At 43.8% G+C, this 27647-nt stretch overlaps 1 protein-coding gene across 1 annotated transcript in view; it reads right to left on the bottom strand.

Annotated features, from left to right (window-relative positions):
* Positions 1–20225, bottom strand: part of ERICH2 (glutamate rich 2) — a 255391-nt gene extending 235166 nt beyond the window's left edge. The window contains exons 1-3 of the mRNA XM_069225316.1: positions 19740–20225; positions 19615–19657; positions 19132–19165 (exon numbers count right to left, since the gene is read on the bottom strand). Coding sequence (XP_069081417.1) covers positions 19132–19165; positions 19615–19656 — 76 coding nt within the window. The 5' untranslated portion in view covers position 19657; positions 19740–20225. The remainder of the gene's footprint in view (positions 1–19131; positions 19166–19614; positions 19658–19739) is intronic.
* Between the last annotated feature and the right edge of the window lie 7422 nt (positions 20226–27647).

Genomic DNA, 27647 nt, shown 5'->3' with positions numbered 1-27647 from the left:
CAAACAAAAAGCAGATGGCTAATGACAGAGCAGGTTGCTATGCTGTCATTCAGGCTAAACTGTGGGAGTGCAACACAACATATTTGAATAAGAGGCCTAGTCATTCTTTTTTAGGTCGAGCTGCAAGACCTGTTGGATGGAGTATAGGACTTTGCTCCCGCCTACCACTAACCATAGGTTGAAGGCAGTGTCGCTCTTGTTTTGCTACCTCCTAACTGGTTTGGCAGCTATGTCACTTCCTATACTTGGCTGAGGAGCACCCGCCAAGTACAGTTTAATTATGCCCGGAATGTTTTTCTGTTGTTTGGACAGACTATTTTTCTTTGTTTCCTGCCCCTCGTATTTGCAAGTAAGCACTCGAGTCCACACGCGCAGTTCATTTTCTGCATTTGATCCTTACTTTACATAATCAGTAATTACAAGTAGTTGCGTCATGCATGTGTTTTGTACAATTTTTTGGTAGCTTTATATAGCATGAAATCAACCCAGAAATGAATCCTCAACAGCGGCTCTCCTTGCACAGCAGGAGGGCAGATAAAACAATATTCACTACACTTGGGGAAACTCTCCCCATAATGCTTTGCAGGCATTCCTTTTACAACACATTTGTACCCATAATTCAGCTTGTGGTGGCCCGAGGGCAATGGGACCACCACCAAAACAGTCAGAACAATGTGCTCTTTCTGTCCAGACCATCTTGTGTGTGACAGTAGGTTAGAGGGGGCCCAGAAATCATAACCTCTTCTACCAATCAATGCATATTTAAACTCTCTTATAGCTGGAACTTTTGTTTTTACATGTGAGAGGAGTTTATGTTCTAAGGGCCTTGTTTGAAATAATATTTTGACAGCCTTGCTCAGCCTGCAACTGTGTAATGCACCCTGCTCTCCAAGGGCTGAAGGATGATAATTGCCCCAAGGCACTACTAACTCAGTACGCTCCACAGGGACATCTAGCCATGCCCAGTGGTATTGCACCTTCTGCTAACGCACAAAAATATTTCAGCCATTTCCCTGAGGATCCTGTACTTCTCCAGCTGTTTCTGGGTTGGGGGACATTCTGAGCTTCTGAAGTCAGAAGAAGTTCTGGCAGTGTTCTGAGACACCATACTCTGAGTGCTTTTGGGTTCACTTGGACATCTAACCACAACCAGTGGTACCGCGCCTTCTGCTGTTGACTCTACGGGGACATCTAGCTATGTCAGGTGGTACTACAGGGACATCTAGTAACGGCCTGTGGCACTGCACCCTTGTGCTGCTGACTCCACAGTTAAATATTTAAAAGGCCTGCTAGGAACTGAAAATGTGTAATATACTATGCCCTCAAGGGCCTGATTATATGGTTACACTGCAATGTTCTCTGTCATTTTTTTCATGTGAGTATGCCCTCTAGAAGCTGACTATATGGTTACATGACCATGTTTCTTCTGAATGCTATTTGTAAAGTGGTGCTCTGTAGGGGCTGTTCAGACAATTACAGTCCACTGCCAAGTATATGAAAGAATGCACAAACAGTTTATTTCTGATAAAGGTTTAATGTGCTGCGTGGTTAAATATTTATAAAGGTCCCAAATGTGAGGTTGTCATTATCATTTACAATGTCAACAGCTCTAACTCTCGCCAATGCACGATCTATTGCACTGCAAATGCTTGCTTTCACTTGTATAAATCCTGCAAGTAAACAAGGTAATTTGGATATGTATTGGAGTCTTTAATGGTTCCATAGACTCTGCCCTTGACAGGATCAGAAAAAGTAATAAAATAAACAGATAACATATGATTAAAATTAAAAGGGTGATATCCCACACTGGGGTCATGTTAACCACGCTATACTTAAAAGTTTTCTCTGCCTCCATGCTATTGGATGGTATAGGATAAATTACCTTTCCAGTACACTGTGAGACCAATAAAATGCATTATGCCAAATTACAGTAGAAGTATAGATGAAAGTGAATTTTTACAGATTATCAGAAACAAAAAATCACGAGCTAAGGTTGACTACAATTTAGCAAATGAATAATGGGTTATACAAGTTTCTAGCCTCTAGGAGGTCCATCAGGCTACATACCCAGCAAAGGTGTGGAGGGCACATAGTAAAAAAATATAAAATTAAAAACTAATTGCATGCCTATTTTTGATCAAGCACGCATTGCTAGGTAGTTTGCAGCAGTTGCAGGGTATGGAATGACTGAGATGCAGGTAAGCGAGGCAAATGACGCTTCTAGATACCGTAACTGAGAGTGAATCAACAGGGTCTCTAAAATTCTGTGATGTAAATGGACCAGATTTACAGGATGTGAAGAACGTGCCACAAAGGCTCCTTGCAAAGAATACAGAGAAAAGAGCATCTCATTGGTCATGCTGAAAAAACAAGCATTTGCAATGCAATGGGAATCATATTTGCCTGAGTTAGAGCGATTGGCATTGTAAATTCATAACTGGACTTTTCTTGACACATAAATTAGTCAACCCTGCCTCATAATTTCGTCTTTTCCTGCCATATAATTCCAGTGGCCATGCAAATAATTAAATCACTTCCATTTACCTTCTTCCTCAATCTACAGCAAAAAATCTAAATGTTGCCTTTTAGCATCCTAATTTAAATTTGTCATGCTAATTCCAATAGGATACCAGTTTCAACACCCCACCATCAGAGTTTCTGGCTGGCTAACAAAGGTCTCCAAAAAAGACACAAGACAGCCACAGATAAGAAATAAACTAGGAGGGTCACCCAAACATATCAAGAGTGTTCAAACGGTCAGCGTGTTATAATGATGTTAATTTGGCCTGAATCATGGTCAGAATTGTAATATGGATAGATTATTAAAACATATACAATTATCATATAAACCTCTATCAGAAATAAACTTTTGGCATTAGACTGTAATGCTTGAAACAACTCCTACAGGGCACCATAACAAAACATCACTTGTATGAACCATGGTCATGTAACCATATTGTTAGCCCCTAGAGAGCATAACCCCATGAAAAGAAACAGGATAAAGTAATGCAGTGTAACCACATACTTAGCCTCTAGAAAACGTTTTAGGGCTAGCAGGTCTACTGCAATGATATTACATTACAAACAAGGCCTTTAAAACAAAACTTCTCCCAGTTGTAAAACAAACGTTCTAACCATGAGAAAGCTTAAAAGACACTGAATGGTGGGAGGGGTTATTATTTTGGGGTTCCCACTAACCTAGTGTGGGGACCCAGAGATGATGTAGACAGAAAGAGCGTGTTGAAGGTGTCACATTGCTCTAGAACTACCACATGCTGAGTTATGAACAAAAATGTTTTGTAAAAGTAATGCCCTGCAAAGCATTATATGGCGAGTTTTTGTGCCACAAATATTATAGTATATCGACTACAATGCTCAGTACAGCCCATAGAGGATAGCACAATAAAAATAGCATTGGGAAGAAACATGGTCATGCAACCATACAGTCAGCCCTCAGACAGCATAACCACAAAGAACGGGAGAAAGTAATGCAGTGTAACAATGTATTTAGCCCCTAGAGGACGTAGTGCATAACACATTGTCAAGGCGACCAGGTCTACTACAATGAGATTACAAACATGGCCCATGAAACATAACTTCACCCAGATGTAAAACAAAGTTTCAGTCATGAGAGAGCTTATAAAGATAATGAATGGTGGTAGGGGCTATTAACTTGAGTCCCCACTAACATACTGTGGGGACCCAGAGATGATGTACACAGAAAGCACATTGTGGTCAATGTTTTGAAGGTGGTCCCATTGTCCTAGGACCAAGACAGGCTGAATTGTGAGCAATAATGTTTTGTAAACGTAATGCCCTGCAAAGCATTATGGGTAAAGTTTCTTTGCCACAAATATCTTAATATGTTGATATGACTGGAATGCTTAGAACAGCCCCTAGAGAACACCATAATGAAAATAGCATTTGTAAGAAACATGGTCAATGTAACTATATAGTTAGCCCCTAGAGGGCATAACGACACAAAAAGGAAAATGGCAAAAAATAATGCAGTGTAACCATATATTTAGCCCCTAGAAGGCATAGTGCATTACAGCGGCAGCAAGCCTATAGCAATGATATTCCAAATGAGGCTCTTAAAACACAAGCTATTCCCAGCTGTAAAACAAACGTTCTAGCCATGAAAGTGCTTAAAAAAAATACTAAGTCCTGGGAGGGGTTATTATTCTGGAGTCCCCACTAGCCTAGACAGAAAGAGTGCACCGTGCTGAACGTTTTGGCGGTGGTCCCATTGTCCTAGGGCCTCTACAGTCTGAGTCATGAGCAAAAATATTTTGTAAAAGTAATGTCCTGCAAAGCATTATGGGGTGAGTTTCCAGAGTGCAGTGAATATTGTAGTATCGGCTCTTCCACTGTGCCGGGAGAGCTGCTTTCAGTTTGAGGATTTCTGTTTAATGTAAAGCATTTACCAATTGTAAGTGTTTTAAGGGGAGAGCCACAAGAAATGACTCTGCTTAGGTAACTTTGAACAATGTGACCAGCGCTCCAATATGGCAGATAGAGTTCCCACTGTTGTGCACGTTCGCGCTGTGAGCGCCATGGCCGCCATGCAGAACGAAGGAGTGAGAAAAAAAACTAGCTTGCCCACGCTGAAGTAAATCGGCAATCATGCTATAATCCATGTAACAGGAGCAGTCTGCAGGGCATGACAAAAAGAGCCTCAAGGCGGGACAAAAATAAAGCATTTGGCAATGACATCACGTGATTTTTTAAAGGCAAGCCCACAAACGAGTGTAAGTGATGGACGTGAGGCAGGTGTTGTTAAAAGCCCACAATACTTATAAACAGGTCAAAGCGCTTGCATGCTCGACATGAATAGGACCTCTGGCCATCTCTACGGAATATAATAAATCTGGCATCAGCGAGAAAACACACCTCTTCTAGCAGAACTCAGTAGCTGTCAAATGTTCTCAGGATGACAGGACCACTCTGTCACATCGGAATTCACAATCTATCTTTAAATGCAGCAGAAGAGCCTAACAATTTTCACATACAAGAAAGCCACATGGATTCCTCATTAATGACAGCACCTCCACAGGCTAGTACCACAATCTCTTTTCTCTTTCTTTAGCCACAGTCATCCTTCCTTAATCGCAAAGAGAAAAAGAATAAAGATAAAGTACACGGTTCTGCACTCAACTTTAATCACTGATGACTATAATGGAAAAAGATGAACCAAAACGTTCAGCATGTTACTAGGGCCCATAGAATAGTAATAGTAATAGAACAGTAAAAGCAACTCTTCAAAAAAAATGTATCCCACCTATTCATTCATCCTTGCTCTGAAAAGACTATAATTTCTGGAAATCATAGGAGCTTACAATCCATTAGCAATCAGTTACCTTTCATTGAAAAGTTTTGGTTTTTTATACATACAGTACCCAAGAACTACTTTAGGACTTTAGTCCAGCCTGGGTTAAATACCTCTCTAAATGCTGCCAGTGAGTCACCAAACAAGTAGTAAATTAATACACTCAAAGAAGTGGTCTCAAATTTGTCCTCTCCCGAGTCTCACCTCTTGAGCAGCTTTAAACAATCAGATGTGTCAGAACTCCTATGAATGTCAGTCTAGAATGGAAGTGTACTAATTGGCTTATGAATAAAGCCCTTAATAATTATTTCTGTATGGAGTCATGTCTCTACTGGTCACGTTTCAGTTATTTTAAGAATTTCAATTGTGCATTTCCTTATATTCAAAAAATGAATTGAGCGTGGTGTAGTCAGGCAGCGGGCTGGTAGCATATTAGGTCAATGAGCAAATACTATCATTTTCAGAGCTAATGATATTCTCTTCAGATCTTATTTCAACTCCGTGTGATTGCATTTTGTGTGATTGGTTGTAAAAGGTTGAGCAGGTTTCACTGTTGAGGTCTTCTTTAATGATTTGCAGATCTCCCTTAACCTTCAAGTTTTTAAGGCTATAGCTGCTCATTTTCTAGTGGAGGCTGTGGAGTACTGCTAAAGACAGCAGTTGCACGTCAAAGACGGACAACTACTCTGCATCAGATAGACTTAACAGGTGATCTTTGACATGGTGTTGGGCTAAAGAAAAAGAGAGGGTATCATGGACAGGCCTAAAAAAAACATAATTTTTTTTTACTAGACATGCAGGTCTAGTGACTTAAATAATCCACTCAAACTAATTGTAATGCTCTTGACCCATAAATTGGTTTCAGATTATGTTATCCTACGCAAACATTTTAATTCACCATGACACCAGTTTCATTATCACATATGATACACCTTTAAATATGTTAGTGCAGCACGTCTGCTGTACCAAAATTTCTTGTTTAATAGACTAAATATTTCCTCTGTATAGAAAACAAATCTAGCTGCATATAGGGTACACATGGCCCCGACTTGCCCATTAGTTAGGGTCACTGGAATTATGCAATTGTGTGGCTGCTGCTATTTTTGCATAATTAGAGATTTGCCGCATGTGCCACTTAATCCATCATCTGCTGCGTAACCTGCAGATTTTGACACCCAAAAAATGTTTCTTATTCAAACGGTTCAAAAGTTACTAAATATGCTATTAAATGTATTGCAGCACAGTGAAAGGTCCTTTGCAAAGTTAGACTGGTCAACTTTCTGTTGCTTATTGTTAGATTTGTGCACTAAATTGGTACAACTGGGGTGCACCCAATGGCCAGAGAGTGTTACCAACTTTAAAAATGACAAAATAATGAGGTAATATTGCAACACGTGCCACATTATGCTGCATAATTTGCCTTTTTTTGCTGCATAATTTACTCAACCCTGCTGCATAATTTGAACCTCTCTCGCTACATAATTCCAGTGGCCCTGCTCTTAGTTTATTAACAGCACTCTCATTAGGACAGGCAAGAATGTTTCTCTAATCATGGTTCAAAACAATCACTTTTAACGTATATGTAACTAAAGCTTGAAGTGGTATAGTACTGTCATTTCCAATCAGCACAATTTACATTGAAATAGCCACAAACTTTCCAAGTGACATGTGGTTCTACTGATAAACCTATGTAGAGTACAAACAGTAATATTTGGAAAAAATAGTTTCTGCAACAATTTGTCATTTGAACAATACCAAGAAAAGTGTTCTGATTTGTTTTGTTCCTATTTAAAATCATTGCATCACACTTCTGAATTACAAAAAAGTACGTTTGTAATTCCGGATATATTTTGAAATATGTGTACTATTTATTTATAAGCTATTTAAATGTGTTAGAAAAATAAACAATCATCCAACCGCCTTTTGTTTCACAATGATTGCCAGACAGCTCACTTCACAAAATCCTCTAACTGCAGTAAGAGAAAAAAGTAATCCTTATTTTTAGGATAAGATAAGCAGCACTTAGTAAAAAGACAAACATTTGAACTCTGTCCTTGAATGGACAGCAAGTGTGTCAAGATAAAACAAGATTTAAAGGCATGTTTATTGCTCATTCATTTTCTGAATGAAAAGAACCTGTTCCTTTCCAGCTCAAGTTCACTCCCCAGAAGGGACCAGTAGGTACTAAAAATAGCTCGACCTGATAAAATCTCACTCGCCAAATGGAGTGGAAGAGTAGATTTTTCTAGCCCTGAAGGAGATATAGGGATGCGACGCTGGACATATCTGGAGAGGCACGATGGAGAAGAAACAAACAGTAGGTGTGCCCTGACCCACTGCTGATACTCTGAGGTTCTGTATTTGTTTCCACTTGACCAAACCATGCTTTTGGAAGATGAATATGTGCATACACTAGCAGAAATGTGGTCACTGATGATACAGTGGAGAGAAAATGTCAAAGATGCAGAACCTTGCGGTTAAATGGCACAGAGAGAGGTGTGGCTAAGCCACCAAAGTTGGTGGTTGCTTTCTGCTGAGTTTCTGGTCTCACCCCGGTATCATGTGTCAAAAATCCGGAAACAGACTTCCAACTAACCTCAGAGATTGCTGTCCACAAAACTGAGCACACCTGCCCCACTTCACACAAAGTCAGAGGATGAGACACAGCAAACCGAAAAGGCACACCAAGGTCGGTCACTCCGGAGGTAATGGAAGGGAGGAGGGGTCTTCCTCCCCTTCCCAGTTGCTGCCCGAGTACAGCTGTGGGGAGCCTGGGGAAAGCCCTGAAGGTTTGGTTGGAACAGGACAACCCCGGCATTGGCCACAGCACCATGGAAGCAGTAGATACAAGGTATCCTGCCCATATTGAACTGCCCAGAGAGGATTGTGATCCTTGTGACGCAGAACATGCCCCAGTGCAGGGCAGGTCGCGAGTGGTGGGGATTAAGATCATGACCGATGTGCACGGGCAGGGCTTAGGCAGAGACACAGAGGAAAATCTGGGAGCTAAAAACAGAGTCCTCTCAGGAGGGCTGTGGAATGGGACCACATGGTGCAAAAGACATAGCATCGAAGGTCACAGTGAGTGATCCCATGGATTGGGCAGACTTGTTTTGGGACATGTGCCACCTGAGGTTTAGGGGGGGGGGGGGGGGAGGTTTCCCATTGGAATTATTGGGGGAATGGAGGAGTCCATGACTGCTCTGGCTACATTTAGGCTATATATGGGCTTGGTTCGTGCTCAGTTTATTTAACCTGCCATTTTATGTAGCAGGTCCCCATTTTGTCATAGGCGACACAATGACTGGCTGGCAGTAGGAGTAGAGAATAAATTCTAGCCAGGGATTTATTTCATATAGCAGAACTAAGGGTTAATATTAGTTAAGTAAGCGTTATTCACTCGAGCTGTATTATACGCACTCGAGAATGGCAGATGACCTAGTGCGACAGGCCTTGTCATTGCTGCAAGAGGTGGGCAGATTAGGTCTGATCACACCGGCACGTGGCCTCAAGCACAACCTGTGAGGAGTGCTGAGGTGGGCATGGCGGCGGCGGATTTAGCGTGCTTGCCGCCACTTGGTTCAGGCCCATCGCAGGAGGTGAGTTTGAGTGGGCGCTCGCGTACAAGTTGAGCGGCCCACGTTGGGAGAAGTGGGCAGCAGGGACCACATCCTGCATCTCTAAGCTGCATGTCAGTGAGCAGCACGATGCAGGCCAAAGGGGAATATTGTGGGGGTGGTGCGCTCAGGAGAGCGCCCTGCCCCTGTCAAAGCATGACGACTGGGAGGGAGGAAAGGAGACTGACCTCCTATAATGCTCGGGCCACGGAGCTGAAAGGAAAAGGAATGGGATGTGGGAGGGGGGAGAGGGGAGATGGGAGAAGGGAGGGAGCAAATTTTTGGTTCAGGGTTAGTTACCCTAAAGCGCAAAATGTGCGAAGAGGAAGATGATGATGAGATAGGTTTGGCCCCCTTTTTTGTCAGTCTGATTTTTTTGGGTCACAGGACGAAGAGGTGGATTTGTCTGGGGTGCAAGGAGAGGTTCAGAATGGAGAGCAGCAGAGTGACTTAGCCTGGGGTGGAGAGGTACAGAGGAAGCAGACCATCAACCTTAATATGGATATGGTGGGGGCTGCTGTAGGGGAGGAGGAGTTTGGAGTTAATAGTTTGGAAGTGGAGAAGGGCCCAACGTCAGTGCTAGTGGCGGCCCTCTTTGTTTGACTGGAGTGACGATGAAGAGGATGAGGTCAAGGAGAATGAATGGCACTGTAGGTCCCCTATGAAAGTTTATGCAAGAAGGAGTGGTGTAGGGCGTGAGTCCAGGGCGGTCTCTGGAAAGGCAGGAGTTGGGGGTATGGGCACATCGGTGAGTAGAATTTTGAGTAGGGTGGGTGAGAAAAGCTGGGGTGAGGAGTGGACGGATTTTGGCGGAGACAGTTTGGACGTTTTTAAGAAGATTAAGCCCAGTACACCGGGCCCCTTTTCTTTTCCCTTTGTACAGCCAGTGGTGCCCTGTACAACGTGGGTCTCGAGGGAGCTTAGGGTGGCTCAGGACCCTCAAGGAGAAGAGAAGGGGGAGCCCCAATAGGCCAGCTGGACCAACGAGGGATCGGAAAAGGCAGCAGTATTCCAGTGACGCTGGAAGGGTGCAGTAGGATGGCAGGTCTGGTGCACCTACCGGCGTCTCAAGGCAAAAGCAGACCACAGGTCTGGTGTCAAGGTGGGACAGCGGGTTTACAGAGACCCCTCGACGCCCAATGGCAGCTATCCAACATATACATCTAGAACCTTACAACTATTTAGACGAACAACCATGGCCGTCTGGAATAGCTTTTCAGGAGTTAAGTGAACACACGGTGCTTGACTGCAATAAGGAGAGTTTAGAGAAAGGGGAGGTGCAGGAGGAGTATGGGTCTCGAAGGGGAGAAGCGGAATGGTGGCAAAAAGAGAAGATGCTTGGACAAAAAGGGACGAGGGTGGGGTGGCAGTTGATACGGTTTCTCATTTCTTGCAGGGATCAAGTTCTGGGGGACAGAGTGGCTTGTGAAGTGCGGCAAGAAGGGACGAGCTGGCAAGGCGGAAGAGTCACAAGCGGCCACCGACCTTGGTGCCAGGTAAGAGGGCTAAGAAGCCTCATGCAATTTTGTCAGTAGCGGTGGAAGCCACTGAAACAGGCAGCAATGAGGCGTGACTACGGAAAGGGGTATACAGGACCGATATAGCTGTGGGCACAGATGGGGTTATTGGGTCAGAGGTAGACCCAGTTACTATGAAAAGCTTGAAGTGTCAGGGTCCGGAGGTAGAAGGAGCGGCAGCTCCTTTTGGGGGAGTAGAGGGAGAGCAAGTGGTTGTAGACAAAACAGAGAGTAAGATGGAGGGTTTGGAGAGCAAAGAGGGTAAAGTTAAGAAACTCCCATGTATGGGAACTTCTAAGCCTCTGGGTGCCCACTTAATGTTTGCCACAAAAGAGAAGTTATGGAAAGGGGAGTATGTTGAAATGCTGAAACTCCTCCATAGAGAATAACGAGCAAAAGAAAGGTCAAAGGAAGAGGAAACTGAATTGGCTAAACGCCATAAGGTCCCGGTAACAACTGGGAATTGGACGGCGGCCTTTTTGATATTTGCCAGTGTATACTATGTAAAGTACCCAGAGAGTTCAGAAGTGCTTCTTAAATACATGGACGTCATTAGGAAGGCGCAGTTGAATTACAGCGGTTATGCATGGGTGCAATATGATGAAGAGTTTTGGGCCCGCATTGCAATAGACCCGGAAGTTCAATGGGGAGAGATTGACTCCGATCTTGGGCCGCATACCATGGGCCCGGACAAGTTTGGGAATGTGGTATTTATGACCAGTGGTTTTCCTATATCTTATCGTCCCCGTCGGGATCGTCCCACTCGGGGCAGGGTAGGGTCTACAAGAGGACAAGCCAGTGGGTTTAGCACTGGACATGCTGGGACTTCAGTAAAGGTTTATGTACAAGACAGTATTGCAGTTTCAGGCACAAATGTTCCATGTGGGAAGGAAAGCACGCTTTGGTCAACTGCTGGGGTGGGTAAACATCTGCTGGGGATCAGGAGGTCGGCGGCAATAGCCTCAAGGAAGTGGGGGGGGGGGGTCCACAACAGTTCCACACGAACACAGCAAGAGGAGGAAGCGGGGCGCATGGCTCTGCGGGTAAGAGCTCCAACTCCGGTTAACCTGGAAAAACTTGATTTCTGGTTACTACAATAAGACAGACAGGATGATACTATTTTGTTAAGGGAAGGTTTTAAATGGGGTTTCAGACTAGGTTACATATGTCCTAGGGGGCGTAGGTGGGCAGAGAATCTGAAATCAGTATCATCACAAAAACAAGTAGTGCTGGAGAAGTTACATGGCAGGCCCTTTTCTTGATTGGCCGAAGCAGAACCTCATAATTTCTCCTATTGGAGTTGTCCCAAAGAAAGAGGCAGTACATTTTCGGTTGATTCATCATTTGTCTTGGCCGGAGGGAGCTTTGGTTAATGATTTCATTACGGAAGAACAAGTATCTGTGTCATACGCCTCAGTAGATGTGGCATTTGAGTTAGTGGAACAGGTCTGACAGGAGGCCTGGTTTCCTAAAAGCGACATTAAGTCAGCGTTTTGGCTGTTGCCTGTACACCCTGATGACTTTGAGCTTTTGGGGATCCAGTCTGAAGGGTGTTGGTATGTGGATAAAGCACTGCCAATGGGCTGCTCGATATTGTGCATGTTTTTTTTAATTCTTCAGCACATTCTTGCAATGGGTTTTCCAGCATAGCACAGGGCATACAGCAATAACGCACTACCTAGATGACTTTTTCTTAGTAGGGAAACCAGAGTCCAATCAATGCCGGGAAATGTTGGAGGCTTTTCAGGAGGTCATGAGGGAAGTGGGGGTGCAGTTGGCACCGGAGAAGACAGTAGGACCTGTCACATCATTGTCTTTTCTGCGTATTCAGATAGATTCAGTGAGCAGGGAGGCACGTCTTCCATTGGACAAGATGATTGCAATGGCTCAACTGTTACATCACATGCGGAATAAAGAAAAAGTGACAGCTAGAGAGATACAGATACTGTTGGGCCACTTGAATTTTGCATGCAAAGTAGTCAGAGCTGGAAGGAGTTTTTGTAGGCGTTTGGGGTTGTCCTTGGTGGGTAACCGTTTCATCACCATGTCCATTTGTCAGCGGGGGTGAAAGAAGACCTAAGGATGTGGCTTAAGTTTTTGGGGGATTTTAATGGAGTACCGTTGAGGGGATGGCAAGATGTGGAATGGGATGCTCAGATTTTCTTGGATGCAGCAGGTGGCATCGGTTTTGGAGTTTATTGGCAGGGTAAGTGGTGTGAAGAAGAGTGGCCTCAGGAGTGGAAGCAGGGAGGCAGAAGTATTGCCTTTTTGGAATTGTTTCCTCTGTTGGTAGCGATGACCTTATGGGGAGCTGAGCTGGCACACTAAAAAGTGGTTTTCAGAGTTGACAATATGGCAGTTGTTCACATTGTTAGCCGTCAATCTGCAAGGGATGTTCAGGTGTCAAAGTTGCTGCACGCTATGATGATGTTTTTAGAGCAAGGCATGTTCCTGGAGTAGACAATGACATTGTGGATGCTTTGTCTTGTTCACAGTGGGAGAGGTTCCTTGGGCTGATCACAAATGCGGAAATCAGAAAAGTGAAGATACTTCCGGAATTGTGGACAATGGGAGACAGAGGATGTTTCAGGTGGTTCTCAATTCTCTAGCACTATCCACGTGACGAGCGTACTTGCAGGCTTGGCGGGAGTTTGAGCAGAGTGGGGTCTGTAGGCAAAGGGAGCAGTGGGAAAGAGTTGAGGATGTAGTTCAGTTTATTTTAGGGCTCATCCAAAGAGGGCAATCTAGGGTCACTATTTTAGGCAAGCTCACCGGAATTGCATTTATGGGCAAGTTATTGTGGGGTTACGTTCCTTTGGCTGCAGAACTTGGTAAAAGGATGCTAGAAGGTTGGGCTAGAGAGGTATGTTCAAAAGGGACTGCAAGGAGACCAGTGACAATAGCAGTGATGGTGGCTTTGGTATCCAAGTTACCACAAATTTGTTTGGACAAGAGCGAGGTGCTGCTCTTTAGTACACTTATGGTATGGATGTTCTTCAGGGCCTTTAGAGTGTCTGAGCTATTAGGTGGTAGGGGACAATTAGGGATTCATTGGATGGGCATCAAGGAGGTGGGGAACACTGTTTGGATTTGGATTAGTAGGTAAAAAACAGACCAAAGACGTTGAGGGAGTAGGGTACAAATGAATGGTTACCCAGACAGGTGCATATGCCCAGTAGTATGGGGCCGTGCGTTACAAACAAGAGGGGGACTTCCTACTGAGCTAGTCTTTCTACATAAGTATAATCGGCCTGTGACAGCATTCCAATTGTTGTCAATGCTAAGGAAAGTGGCTCCATCTTTGGGCCTCACTCCTTCAGAATATGGTACTCATTCATTCAGAAAAGGCATAGCGACTGAGGCAGGCAAAAGAAGTTGGGATAAGGAACGGATTATGAAATTGGGGAGGTGGGGCTCTGATGCTTTTAAGAGGTATGTGTACACTGAACAAGGGAAATGTTGATAGTTTGTCTTAAGTTTTCTTGTGTTTGTTCTCTTTCAGGTTCGGTAGCCGGTCCAGCGAGCAATGCTTTGGCGATTTGGCTGGTTGGACATTCCTTTATCAAATGGGTGCGCCTGCAGGCTCATGGGGGGCAGTCATGGAGCTAATCTGGGGTTTAAATCAGCAGCATTCGAGTTACAGTGGCACGGAAAGGGGGGGGATGAAGTGGCTGGAATTGTTGTCATGTTTGTATAGGCTGGCTGTGCGAGGACAGTGTCTGGATGTTTTGCTAATTCACCTGGGCGAGAATGATTTATTTGAATCAAAAGGGTTGCAGGTTTTAAAAAGCATGAAAAGAGATATAAAGGAGATTCAGAAGCAATGGGCTGGTTGCCATGTTGAGTGGACGGCGTTTGTTCCGTGGAGGGCGTGGAGGGGGTGCAAGGCGGCCGGGAGAGGAAGAAAAATCAACATGATGAGGAATTTTTGTAGGGAACATAGTATTACATTTTTGGAACACTCAGATCTGAAGTTAAAGTACGACGTTTTCTTTAGAGGGGACGGTGTTCATTTGTCTTTCAGATGCACAGAATTTTATTTGTTGCATATCAAGGATGTTTTGCAGGACCTGTTTAGGCTGAGTTAAATAGGTCATGGGGGGGGGGGCAGAAAGTCCCCCTTTTAGAGGACTTTTTCGGAGTGGCGGGGGGAGGGCCAGTTGGCATGGTTTGCAGAGTTTTAGGCTCAAAAGTGGCAGTCCAGGTGGGAAAGGAGAGGGGAGACTGGACTTTGCATGGTCGAGCCACACTGTTAAAATGTTTGGCAGAAAGTTAGAGTTGTTATAGTTGCAGAGTAATAGCATCTTGAAAGGAGTTTTAAATAGCAATTGCAACAATAAAAGCTGAGGGTGACACTCTAGGTGACACTGATCTGAAAACATTTATGATGCTTTCCTGTAAGCAAGGGCACCTCAAAAACAAATGATGTCTGTGCCTCCAACTGATCCATGTGATGCGCGGGGAGTGCTTCGACAGGACAGAATCCACTTCATGTATCACTTTTTAGTTGGGGGTTGTGCTATGGGCGAGCATGTTTGTGTTCAGACAGAGGGAGACATTCCTGTAGCTCAGCTGACCTGATGGCACTTGTCCATTCAGCAATAGGTTGTTCCTGTTTTTGAACTACAGGCTGAGAAGTAGGCAGGGCATGTAGGACTGTTATGGTAAGGTTTATAAGGGGTAGATTCCTCTGGGGGCACGGTTCAGACTCATCATTTGCACACAGCTCCATGAATCTCATCATTTTCTTGTTAATTCTCCCCCATGGCTGAGCATGAATGATGCAAGGGCAAATCCTGGCCATTTTCGAGTTCTGACCTGGAATGTTATTGGCCTACTGGACAGGATAAAGAGGGAGAACCATTTTGAGGACAGCCCAACATCCCACAATGGACAACCTCTTCCTGCAGGGGACCCACCTGTGGCTAATAGGTGTCCCTTTGTTGCCTGATGGGATTTGATCCAGCTTTTTATGAAGGATTTACAAGGGGATCAAGGAGGTGGCCATTCTGATAAGTAGTCGTACCAGATTTAAAACAACACAAATTTGGCAAGTCAATTTAGGTTAATACAAATCAATAACAGGGTTACTGCAGGGAGAGACGCTGTCCCTGATTTGCAACTACACACCGCCTCTGTTATCTGCGGAGGTTCCTCAAGATCCTGGGCAATCTGTGGCTGAAACTTCCCGCAGGTCTATCGGTATTGGGGGGAGACTTTAATGGAGTGAGAGGTTGGTGAACAGACAGATCAAGTGGTGTAGGAGGTGGGCACAAGTGCCAACACCCCTGGCTAGATTCTTAGAAGCAAAGCAGCTCACTGATGTGTGGTAACTCTTTCATTCTGCGGAGCCGTGCTTTACATTCTACTCTGCAACTCATCGAATGTTCTCTCAGTTGGATTACTTCCTAATGCCCATCTTAGAAGTTCATAGGGTGGTGAAGTCCTGCATTTTGACCAATGGTCTATCGGATCATTCACCGGTAGAAATCTGCTTGAGGTGATGATAGAAACATGACAAGACAGTGGGGCGGCTCAGTGAATGGTTTCCGACAGACTACCTGAGCAGGGAATACAGCCCATTAGAAGCTAAGGTTCTTCTTGACAAACTGAAAGACCAACAATTCTCTAACCTAAACTGTTCTATCTTGGTTAATACACCAGGCTCTTCAGGCCTTCTATGGAATTCATGTGTGTGAGACCTGGGCCCACCTCAATGATGACTGGTATGAGGCACTGGGACCCTCTTGTGAAACCGCCATTGCAGCACAACTTCATTCCATTCAGTTAAGTTATCTACACTGGGCTTTGAAGGATGGGTCAGATCACCTCACCACTTTGATTGAGATGCTTGGCCCATCGGGAAGACCTATTGCATTCCATATGGAATTGTGAAAAGCCCATTCCATTTTGGAAGGCAGTGCTTCCCTCTCTGGGGAGGTGCTGAGTTGGAGACTTCCCATGAAACCTAAATTCACCTTACTCAATGTCACAACAGACACATAGTAATAGATACAAAAGGGTCTTGTTGCAGTTAGGTCTGGTTATAGCTGAAGGACACGTTGCCAAAATATGGTAAGATACAAAGCCCCTTTTATTGGAAGAGTGGCGGAAGGGGCTGGATAGTCGCATGAGCCTGGAGAGCTCCATCTATGCAGCTAGGGGATGCCCATACAAACATAATTGAATATGGCGAGACTGGGGTCAGCTCAGTGAGATACGGCTCAAGTCCTCTGACAAAAAGCCGTGGGCCCTGGACACAGATGTTCATTTATGAGACTCCAACGCTTTAGGTTGTGGTTGCTGTTTTGATTTGCTCATGTGCTGCTTATAAGGTGCAATTTAATTGATTATGACAGTTTGAATCACTTGAATGTAAAGCTTTTGTTAATTAAGTTCTTGAACATGATAATATATTAAATAAAATATTGGACACAGAAAATGAATATTGATGGGTCAGCACTGTGCAAATCTGTAGACAGGATTTGAAGAACTGTGTCCAAGATTATATAAACGATTAGGGGCAACAATGCTGACCCCCACTAATTTGGGATTGTATTGATATGTTGTGGAAACAGAAAATGAGAAATTTGAATCACAAATTCAACCTCACAGAACCATAAATAACAGAACTCATGAAACCATAATGATATAGGCCAAGTGATATACTCCATCTGCTATGATAGAAGCAAATACTTCGAACTTAAAACAGGGATCATATGTACCCTAGCCTCGGTACTAAACTGACATGGGCAGTCGATAATGGAAGATTGACTAATACTGTTAAAATTACAAGCTGGAGTCCCCAAGTTATCCTCCTGTCGCTGGCATTACTAATATAGTAGATAGAAAGTCTGGTAGAGTTAAAACCAACTATAACTGGCTAACATCATAATCAATAGGAAAATAGCTTTTGGTTGAAAATAAATGTGAAAAAAGAAACACAGGTTTAATATCCAGAGTAACCACTCTAACAGAGAGAAAAGAATTTAAAACCTTGAAATATATCAGACGCAAAATATGGAGGATATCCCAAAAGTAAAAGTACAAAGGTTTGAGGAAAAGAATGGAAACATCCAAGCTACACTGGATCCCAAAATGAATTGCCACTTTTTAAATGTCTACTTTATCTGTGGATGAAAGACATCACTTTTTTTTAATAAATGTATTACTCTACCTGGGTGAATGACCATTTTTAAGTTTTAACCTATATTACATTTATTGGACGAAGCAGATACAAATCTTAGAACCACCTAGAACAAGCTGCGGCGTTCAACTTAGAAAATAAAACATGTCTTAAACTGACCGACAGTTATATTAATGAGTTATTACGACTAAACAAGAAAAATGCCTGATAACCCTAGAAGAGATACAGGAAATACTCAAGTGATTCCGCAGGCCTTGGGCAAATTAAGCATCATCTGTGAAGGCTCTGACAAATACACTACTCTTTGCAAAAAGCTGATGAATTCATTGAAGATCATCTCTAGGGGATTATATGGCTAAAAAACGTCCATTGATGCTGTCTTTGCCCTGACTGCATGAGCACATTCACAATATAGAGGATGAAACATATAAAATCATGCAGCAGTCAAAGCTACATAAGACAACTAAACAAGACACCCACCCAGGCTTGGACTCCCTGCATCAGAATGGGCCACCTTACAACCCAGAGGAATTTGTTTGAGGACTGCAAAGACTGTCAGATTGGGACAGAATCTGAATGCCCTAAAAGAGCGTCATATCAAGGTATTTTGTAACCGGAGGCGTGACAGCTCTGACATAAAAGAACTATTAAGACATACTCATTTTAGGGTTCAACCATCATTTTAAGTTTATCGTTTTAACAGCATAGCTATCAAGAAGGTCTACTGCTAACTACACAGAGTAGCTTTGGGCCCACCCCTTTCAGTCACTGGCTTTCTTCAACCAGCTTATTTTTCTCATTGCCTTGCGACTCTGCCATTCATGTCTTGGCGCGACCCAGTAGTGTATTCATCTCTCACCTGATGGTACGGTCTGTTTGGATGCATCCTTCCAGCTTTACTCCAGTGCTTACATTAAACTGCATGAGAGACTATTGTAAAACTAAAGCCCTATCGGTACGCTTCTGATAGCTCCATTCTATGGGTCTCGCTTCAGTACGCTAATTTTGCACGTGATAACAAACCCAGATCTATTAGCTTTGTCAATGCTTGTTTACATCTCTGTCAGTGTTTGTTTAAATGTTGGCGGGAACATTTAATCACATAGGTGAGGTAAAAATGATTGAGGCCTTGTTAATAAAGCAACGTCAAATCTGCTGTGTGTATTGTGTTAATCCTTACATATTAACCAAAGCAACATGGAGACGTACAATCTTTTGAGTTCTAAACACATTCATAAAATATAAACATATCTCTCATTAATAACAAGTCGCAAAATATACACATTACTTAAGAACTTTAAACTGACATTCCTGATAACGACAATTCTATAACAGGAAAGTGAACAAGATTTAACTACAATAGTTGGGGATGTGATAACGATTACGTGGTGGGTACCCTTGCTTTTAAAAATATACCACATCCGTAGGAATCAGAAGGTAGCATTTCGGACTTATTGTAACATCAAAACATTACATTTGTATTATTTTAATAAGCATGCAGGCAACGTTTTGTCGAAGTACCTTCAGCTCCAATGACTTCCAGCCTTCCAGGGGCCTACAAAAACACAAACAAACGATTTGCAAAAAGCTTATTGACACGGAATGATCTAATCGTCAGTCATTGTTTCCGTCTTTCAAAGAATAAATGGTTATCACACAAAAAACACTGCAACTTGGAACGAATATGGTAACCTAGGTAGGAATCATGACTTCCATTGTTTATGTAGTTTTTGCATCATAACAGGAATCAGTTCTAGAACAATAGTTTCAGAAATAGAACATGCAGGCGACTTTTTGGTTGCGTGAAAAATAAAAAACAATGTCGCCACTTAATACTTTACCGAGCATTTGAAAAATGCAAGCTGCATCACGAAGTAGCCAGGGAGGGGGACATTGTACACTGCATATCGATACACTTAGACTTCACAGTAATATGCGCGGCAGTTCTACAAGTCGTACATGGGGCAATGAGGAAGTTGGAGTAGGGGATGCAGACCGCCTCACCTGTACGACTGTTCCCCGCACGGGTGTACCCCATACTTCCATCCTAGGAGAGAGCAGAAATGGGGGGCTTTAAGTGTTTGGTGCTCTGTATGCTCCAGCTGCCGTTCAAGCGTTGCGGTCGCTACCTGCCGAAGACCCTGGTTGGGCTAGTTGCTCGAGCCCGTCGCACCGGACAGCCGTTAAAGTCGAGCTGCAAAGGAGAACTGGCGAGTATGTATAGTGCGCCCTCTTAACCACCGTTTCCTACACCGGCTCCTCGTCTTGACCACCTCCAATCGCGCGCTGCGTGCTCTGAAGTCACACCGTCTCCATGGACACCGACACGCTCGTGCCTGCGCAGCAACTAAAGAGTGTCGTGTAGGAACACGTACACTGTAGCGAAAGGTCCCGGTGGAGGGACACGAGTCCTGTGAGCCTCCGCTTTGCCAGCGGTGTGTGACAACTGAAGCATTAGTTGTCGAGTTCACAAGTATCCTCAGTATTCAGTGCTTTAAATGGATGAAACAATCACCGACAAAGCCAATGGGTCTGGCGTTAATGTAAAATGTAAACACAGCCATTCACAAATGCTGTTGGCATGCTTTGTGCACACAATTGTAGGTCAGGACCGGAGGCTTGTGCTTCTCTTTCTTTACTGAGTAAAAACACAGCAGCCAGTAACATTTGAGAAAACTTTAAACTACATCTCCCATGAGCCCCAAGCCCAATGTCTCGTCCAACTATATAGCCTCCTCGGCGCGCGCGCTCCCCCCTCTCTCTATATAGATATAGTTATCACTATAGTCCTTCCTTTTTCTTTGCTGCTGCTGCAGCTAGATATGTGTTGCCCTTTTTTCTTATAAGCATTGTGTGCTTATCTGTGTTAATTAATTGAGAGCTTGTGGCGATTTAGCCACACCGCTCAAGGGGTTTCATTTGTTTAAACCCATCATGCTTGTCAGAGTGGGGCAGGAGCTGTACGCGGCTATTTGCCCCCTGTTTCAAGGACTGTGTCCTTGTTCAGCTGCGGTCTTTGTGTATATGCACATACCTGATCCGGACATTTTAAAGATCCAATCGGCTTTACGTGCATCGGGAAAGACCATCATGTAGCCTGGCCCATTAAAACGCCCAACAGGGCTGCATAAACGTTGTAGGGCTTTGCCCAGGGAATTGTAGGTGGCTTCCTCCACGTTCTATAGTCTGGCAGAGGCAGTAATTGCTGTCTTATTATAAATTATATACCCAGTTAACTCATTACCTGCAGGTGGGGCTGTTATTCCCCCCCTGAGCCTCTTCCACTCCTCATGATTTCTCTACAGACATGGTGTACTATGCCAACGAGGAACATACCTATCAAGATTTGACTGAGGTGCCTTATGAACATCAAACGGAAGAGAGATTGGTGGGAGCACTGGGTAACCACCTGCAGGATTCCGTGAACCGGGCTCTAATTGAGGCCCTCAAACATTTTACACTATCATTGGTCAGATATGACAAATGCAAAAAAATGGGGGCCCGCTTATGACAACTTGTCCCAGAATTTATCAGCCATTAATTCAGAATTCCCCCAGAGATCCTCATCGGGGTGCTCTTCCTCAGCAGAAATTTTGGCGGAATGGTGACCTGAGTACTCTGGGACCACACATACGGGAGCTCTGCTCCACAAGACCCTTCTGGAATCTTTTCCCAGTTCTCAAACGCAAGAGGCATCTAATGCATTGTTCTCTCCCTTTTCAATTTCAGATCAACCTCAAAGGGATTCGCAGGTGACGTCCAAATAGAAATGCAGAACTCATCATACTGCGGCTGAGATTCCTGGGCAAAGTAGCCTGAATCTGTTGTTCAACCCGGAGAATATTATCCACCGCGCTTCACTGAATGGGTCCCTTGTATGGAAATTGCACACTATGTTCAGGATAGACTCCGCGAAGGACTTGAATGCTAAGTATGTAACACCCTCAAACCGGTATGTCCTCGTCCTTCTCTCCTTGGCAAAGTTGTAGACACGCTTGAATAAGATCCCAACATGGAGGCTTTTCTTAAAAAGCTCGCAAAAGACCCCAAGAAGGGTCTGGATCGCACATGGCGTGGATGCCATGATAAACTCTTAGACCTTTCCAGTCTTGACAAAAGTTCTTGATCTGCAGCCCAGGCGAAGGAGTCCAATTCCCAATTGGATCCAGAAGTGATTCTTGAGTGGGCCAGAGAGCTCTATGCCTTTTCGTCAACGCTAATTGTGTGATGTCAATGGAGCTCTGCAAGACTTTCCTCATGTGCATTGACCCAAAGCTGGTAGAATTGGCTTCTACAGAGGCGGGATCCTTTGCAAATGGTATATTGTTTGACTATATATTTGTCAAATACCTTGGCAAGTACTTGGCCACCTTATTGGCCCTAGACAAGGCCCAAACATCAAAGAAGAAGGTGTATAACAGTTGCCTTTTTGCTAAGACCGGGTGCTTTTGAGGCTGAGTGCCAGGCCGTGGATTCAACTAGGCTTCAAGAGGTTTCTCACAGAGAGGCAGAAGAGCTTCCTATAATTCCTCCAAAGTCTACACCATGCGTTACAGAGGAGCTCATAGCTGCCCCCACCGCGATGACTACCGTGGAGGAATCAACATCTCTGATGCCACTTTTACAGGTAACTCTCATTCCCTCATCAGAGGTTATTTTTGGGGAAGAATACAGTTTTACCTAAGCAAATGGGAGACTGTTGCACAAGACCCTTGGCTGTTACAGACAGTCCAGGAGTTCCATCTGGAATTGTACTCCCCTCCATTTCAAGAGAATCCTCTCAGTCCTCTCCTTTTTTCCCCCAAACAAACAGCAGTTTTATAGACAACGAGATTCTGTCTTTGCTTCAGAAGGGGGCCACAGTAGAGACTCTGCCCCGTCCTCAGGGATTTATCAACATGATCTTCTTGAAACAGAGGAAAGGCAGGGCTACTGCCTGGCTCTGAACTTCAAGCTTTTCAACTCTTGGATTCTGTTTTGTTTTCCAAAATGGAAGGCATACACCTGCTCTGAGACCTTTTACAAGAGGGCGATTTGATGGTGCTTCTCAATCTCAAGGACGCCTATCTCACAGTCCCCATCTTTGTTCCCCATCAAGGTTTCTCCAGTTTCAAAGCCGTCTCCAGTGGTACAAATCTACTGCCCTTCCCTTTGGTCTTTCCTCAGCCTCTTGGTGTTTCACCAAGTTGCTTCGATCAGTCATTCAATATTTCATGGAGCGCGGGGTAAGATTGGTCATTTACCTCAACGTTATTCTTGTCATTGTTCAGAGCAAAGAGAGGGTTCTTATACATCTATTGTGGACTATCAAACTACTTCAAGATCTCAGCTTTGTCATCAACTCAGAGAAGTCGATCAGATTTCTTTCTCAGACTATCAACTTCGACTATATCTTTGAGAATATCGGCTCGCCTGGTAGGTCTGTTAGCTTTGTCCATCCAAGCCATTTTTCCAGGGACACTTCATTATCAGGCCCTTCAGCACCTGAAGCTCTAAAAAGGGTTATCATATTCAGAACGGATAGTGTTGTTAGAAGAATGGATGCTTGGATGGCAAGGCCATCTTCGCATCAGTCCCAGAGGTGATATATAGAGTCGGATGACAGTCTTTGGGGCTAGGGGGCTCGTTTGGCAGATGGTCCCAGGAGGTACTTCGTTATCACATCAACTATATCAAGTTTTTAGCTGGAGCTTTTGCAATTCGGTCCCTTTCCCCCCCCCCCAAGTGAATTGTTGTATTCTACTTAGAACAGACAATGTGTCAGCAGTACGCTACATAAACCATTTGGGGGAGGGACGTAATTCCATCAACTAGATAAGATTGTAAAACATTTCTGCCATTATTGTCTCAAGCACCAGATATCAGTAATGGAGGAGTATATTCTGGGTCGATCCAATGCAACAGCGATTTGGAACTTTCGCTTCCTATGTGATTGGAGACTTTATCCCCAAGTCTTCCATGCATTGAATCAGCATTGGGGTCCATACACAATAGATCTGTTTGCATCTCGTCTGAACACTCATCTTCCAATCTTTTTCAATTGGAGACAGGATCCCCTGGTGGCAAGTTCAGATGCCTTTCTCCAGTCTGGTTGATGAGGCTTCTCTATGTGTTTCCCCCCTTGTCTATGATCCAGAGAGTCCTCTCCCAAGTGCAACAACATACGGCAGAATTAGTCCTGGTGACCCTGTGTTGGAAGGCCCAGTCTGGTTTCCAGTAGCAATGTCATTGTTGTGCGACTCTCCAGTAGGAATCCATTCCTTCCCGAACATTCTCTCTGATGGGATGGGTTTTCCTCACCTGTTGATTGTTCAGGGCCTCTTGCCCCTCATGGTGTGGAGACTTTCAGGAGATGCTGGAAAGTGTAAGGAGTTTCAGAAAACACAATGTTCTTCCTGTCACAATCTTGGGCTCCCTCTACTCACAAATGATACAAGGCAGCCTGACAGAAATGGTTTCATTGCTGCAGCGAACAGAGTGTGCATTCCATGGGGGCAGGAATTCATGTGATTGTAAATTTCTTGTGCGACTTGGCTAGCCAAGTTTTGGGTTACAGATCGATTAATAATTTTCATTCAGCTTTTTCTGCAGGGCATCTACATCTGGATGGCAAACCAAGGGGGGAGCATCCTTTGGTTTGTAAACTTCTTCGTGGTATTAGAATGGTTCGACCCTCTCAACCCAAATATTCTGTGTTGTGGGATGTCAATGTGATGTTAACGATTTCCCTGGGCTAGGCCTGCAAATGAAGATCTTTCTTGTAAAAAACTGTTGACAAAGTTGGCACTTCTTCCATGTCTGATATCCTGCAGATGTGTTTCGGATGTGAAGGCACTGGATACTACAGGTAGAGTGCTCCCTCAGGAGTGTCTTTCATTACCTCAAGACATACTAACAGTTCATCCTGTTGTATCAGTTATCCAGGTTTTCCCCTAAATCAAACATTGCATGTGCTTCAATGCCCTAAAGCTTACGAGGTTTGTGCTCATGAGTTCTGTAGCAATTCAACAGGTCAAGTGCTAATTTCTTTGCAGAAACCTTTCAACCCCGTCTCTTATGCAACTTTGGCTCGCTGGGCTAAATGGTTGCTTGGGGAGGCTGGAATTGAAGTGTCCCTTTTTGAGGCCCACTTTGTGCGTAGAGCCATAGTCTTAAAAGTTTTTCCTACTGGATCCCATTTGAAAGATATTATGGTTGCAGTGGATTGGTCTTCTGATCCCACATTTAGAGTTTTATCGTAAAACGATTGTTTATGTGGCATCAAGGGTGTTGGCTCAAATTTAAACTAGCATAACCCAAAGCCTCCGGTCCTGACATAGAATAAAAGATTTTGTAGCTGGCGCATCAATAATTTTAGATTTTATTAGGGACATGGAGGCAAGGATTATCCCACCCACAAGAACTATAGGATGTATGAGTTCTTCATGTAATGTTAGATTATCATGAATGTATTTAATGCAAAATGAATCAACCTTGTTGTCACTGTGAAATTACCAGCCCGTAATTGGTACATCATTCTGCATTTCAATATTATTCTTAAACATATGTTGTTTCCATTAGGAGCAGATAATAAATGCATGTGAATCCAATCAAAGATCTGTTCACAGATGATGTGTTCAGGTTTCAAGGGAATTTCCTTTGTCAGCTGAGTTTGGATTCGCCGTCGTGGCCGACATGTTCATGTTCCAAGGAGTTTATGTTGGACTCAGGTTGTTGATGTTCGCAAAGAAAGAGGAAAGACTATTGTGACAACAAAATATATAGAGAAAGGAGGCTATATGATTGGATGAGATATTGGGTTTAGGGCTCATGGGCTATGTAGTTTAACGTTTTCTCAAAGGTTATTGGCTGCTGTGTTTTTACTCAGTAAAGAAAGAGAAGCATAATTCTTGCCTCCGAGTCCTTAATAGAATCTAAAATTCTTGATGCATCAGCTAGAAAACTTTTTAATGTTTGTCACATTGAAGCCCATCTTACTGATTTTGCTAATCCTGAGAAATAGTAGCAAATCATATTGCTTTTAGTGTAGAATGTATATAAAAGCAAAGTAATTGAATGTGACAAAAACCATAGTTAAGTTTATTTTTCAGATTTACAATAAATAATCCCTTGTGCATTCTAATGGAAGCTCTTCCTGGAAGGTGGATCATGTTGTCATGGAATATTACACATTCACCACAGACCAGTGTATTGTGACACTATATTAGGACAGGTCTGCAGTAAATCAACTTCATTAAACATCATACATGTGTGAGGAACGCAAGCCACAAAACAACATGTTACAAACCTGACAAACCCTCCCCCTTTAAGGTCCCCTCCCAAAATAACCAATTCCTACCCATATCTCTCACATACTCCTTTTCTTTTTTCACATCTCACGTCAATTCTTGCTACAGCCACCTCACCCACACTCACCTCATCCTAGCATGCCCCAAAACTTTTCCATCGCTCATGCTTAACTAGCTGCAAGAGCCCCCAAGGTTGTCCTTTAGGCCCTGCTCTGTACTCCCCGGCCCGAGAGGTGGGTAAGCCCACTCGTGACTCACCATCCCCAAACTACCACCTATAAGCAATAAAACTGTGCCTTTCTTACTGTGGCAAACTACCCCAAAAAACTACTTGACCTACCCTTCAAAATTTGAAACAGTCTTAGTCTGCCCACTACCTCTTCAAGCCAGACAAACCAGGTGGTTGGATCAAATTTTATTTCCCCACAGAAATTCTAAGGCCACTTACATTACATTCCACTGGATCAAGGGTCAGACAAAGAGGCTGGCCCTTGACCCTGAATCGTAATATAATCTCTCCAGAAGTCCTACCCTCCCTAACCTATCCTGATGCAGGCTTAGTGGCCAGTTCCACTTGCCAGAATCACCCTGGGGGGAGACCAGCCTGCAGGCCTGGGCTCCCCCACGATTCCTCATCGTTCAAGATCACACATTCACTACAGACTAGTGCAGGGTTCTGCAAAGTCGGACCTGGAGAGCCGGGTCCATGCCAGATTTTTAGCACATCCACATTTGGAAAAATGTAGAATTCTGAAACATCTTGTTTCTAAATGTGGCTATGCTAAAAATCTGGCATGGACCTGGCTCTCCAGGACCGACTTTGCAGAACCCTGGACTAGTGTATTATGAAAAAGGCCACTTTATTAGGACAGGTCTGCAGTAAATCAATTTCATTAAACATAATACAAGTATGACAGACCCAAGCCTCACTAATTCATGTTAACACACCTGAGAAAAATCCTCTTCCCCTAAGGTTTTCTCCCAACATAACCAATCCCTACCCAAGACTCCCACACACCCCTTTTCTTTTTCCCTTTTGCATATCACAGTTATTCATTCTACAGCCACTCATAACTCGTCCATCTCTCACACTTAACCAACTGCAAGAGTTCCCACAGTTGTCCCCCAGGCCCTGCTCTGTGCTCCCCTCCCCAAGGGGTGGATACGCCTGCACCTGACTCACTATTCCATCAACTACCGCCAACCAGGAGAACCCTGCTAAGGAGGTTTCTTGCCCCATCCAACCCCGAACATATTTCCTCTCAGACACAGTACTCAGCAAAAACTCAACCATAAAACAATGGACTTTCTCTCTCCACAACTCAGCCAAAAACTCACATAGCACCATTAATAAAAATGAGATACCACACTTTGGCAAATAAACTCCATCATCATGAATTAAAGCAGCATCTGCCTCTGAAAGATGATCATGTGCCAACATTTTTTCCTACCTCCCCAACAAAAAACTTACATGGCCCTGTCCAGTTTGTCCCTTGCTTTGTTCATGGCGGCGTGTTTTAGGGTCCCATGCCAATGTCTCTTAGGGATAAATGCAGCCCATACCAAACAGGTGCCTGCCCATATCTGGTGAATCCATGTTAAGTCTTCCTGCACAGCTTTTAACAGTTTAAAATCCAATAGCTGAACTAAATCTTTTTCATCCATGCAAACTAATAAACACAACACCCACTCCCCACAAAGAGCTCTACCAGGAAGGGCAATAATTTCCCCCATCTCATGCCGCTCTTA

Source organism: Pleurodeles waltl, chromosome 3_1 (genome assembly GCF_031143425.1).
Source record: "Pleurodeles waltl isolate 20211129_DDA chromosome 3_1, aPleWal1.hap1.20221129, whole genome shotgun sequence".
Lineage (NCBI taxonomy): Eukaryota > Metazoa > Chordata > Amphibia > Caudata > Salamandridae > Pleurodeles > Pleurodeles waltl.
This window is presented reverse-complemented; position numbering and strand designations above follow the sequence as displayed.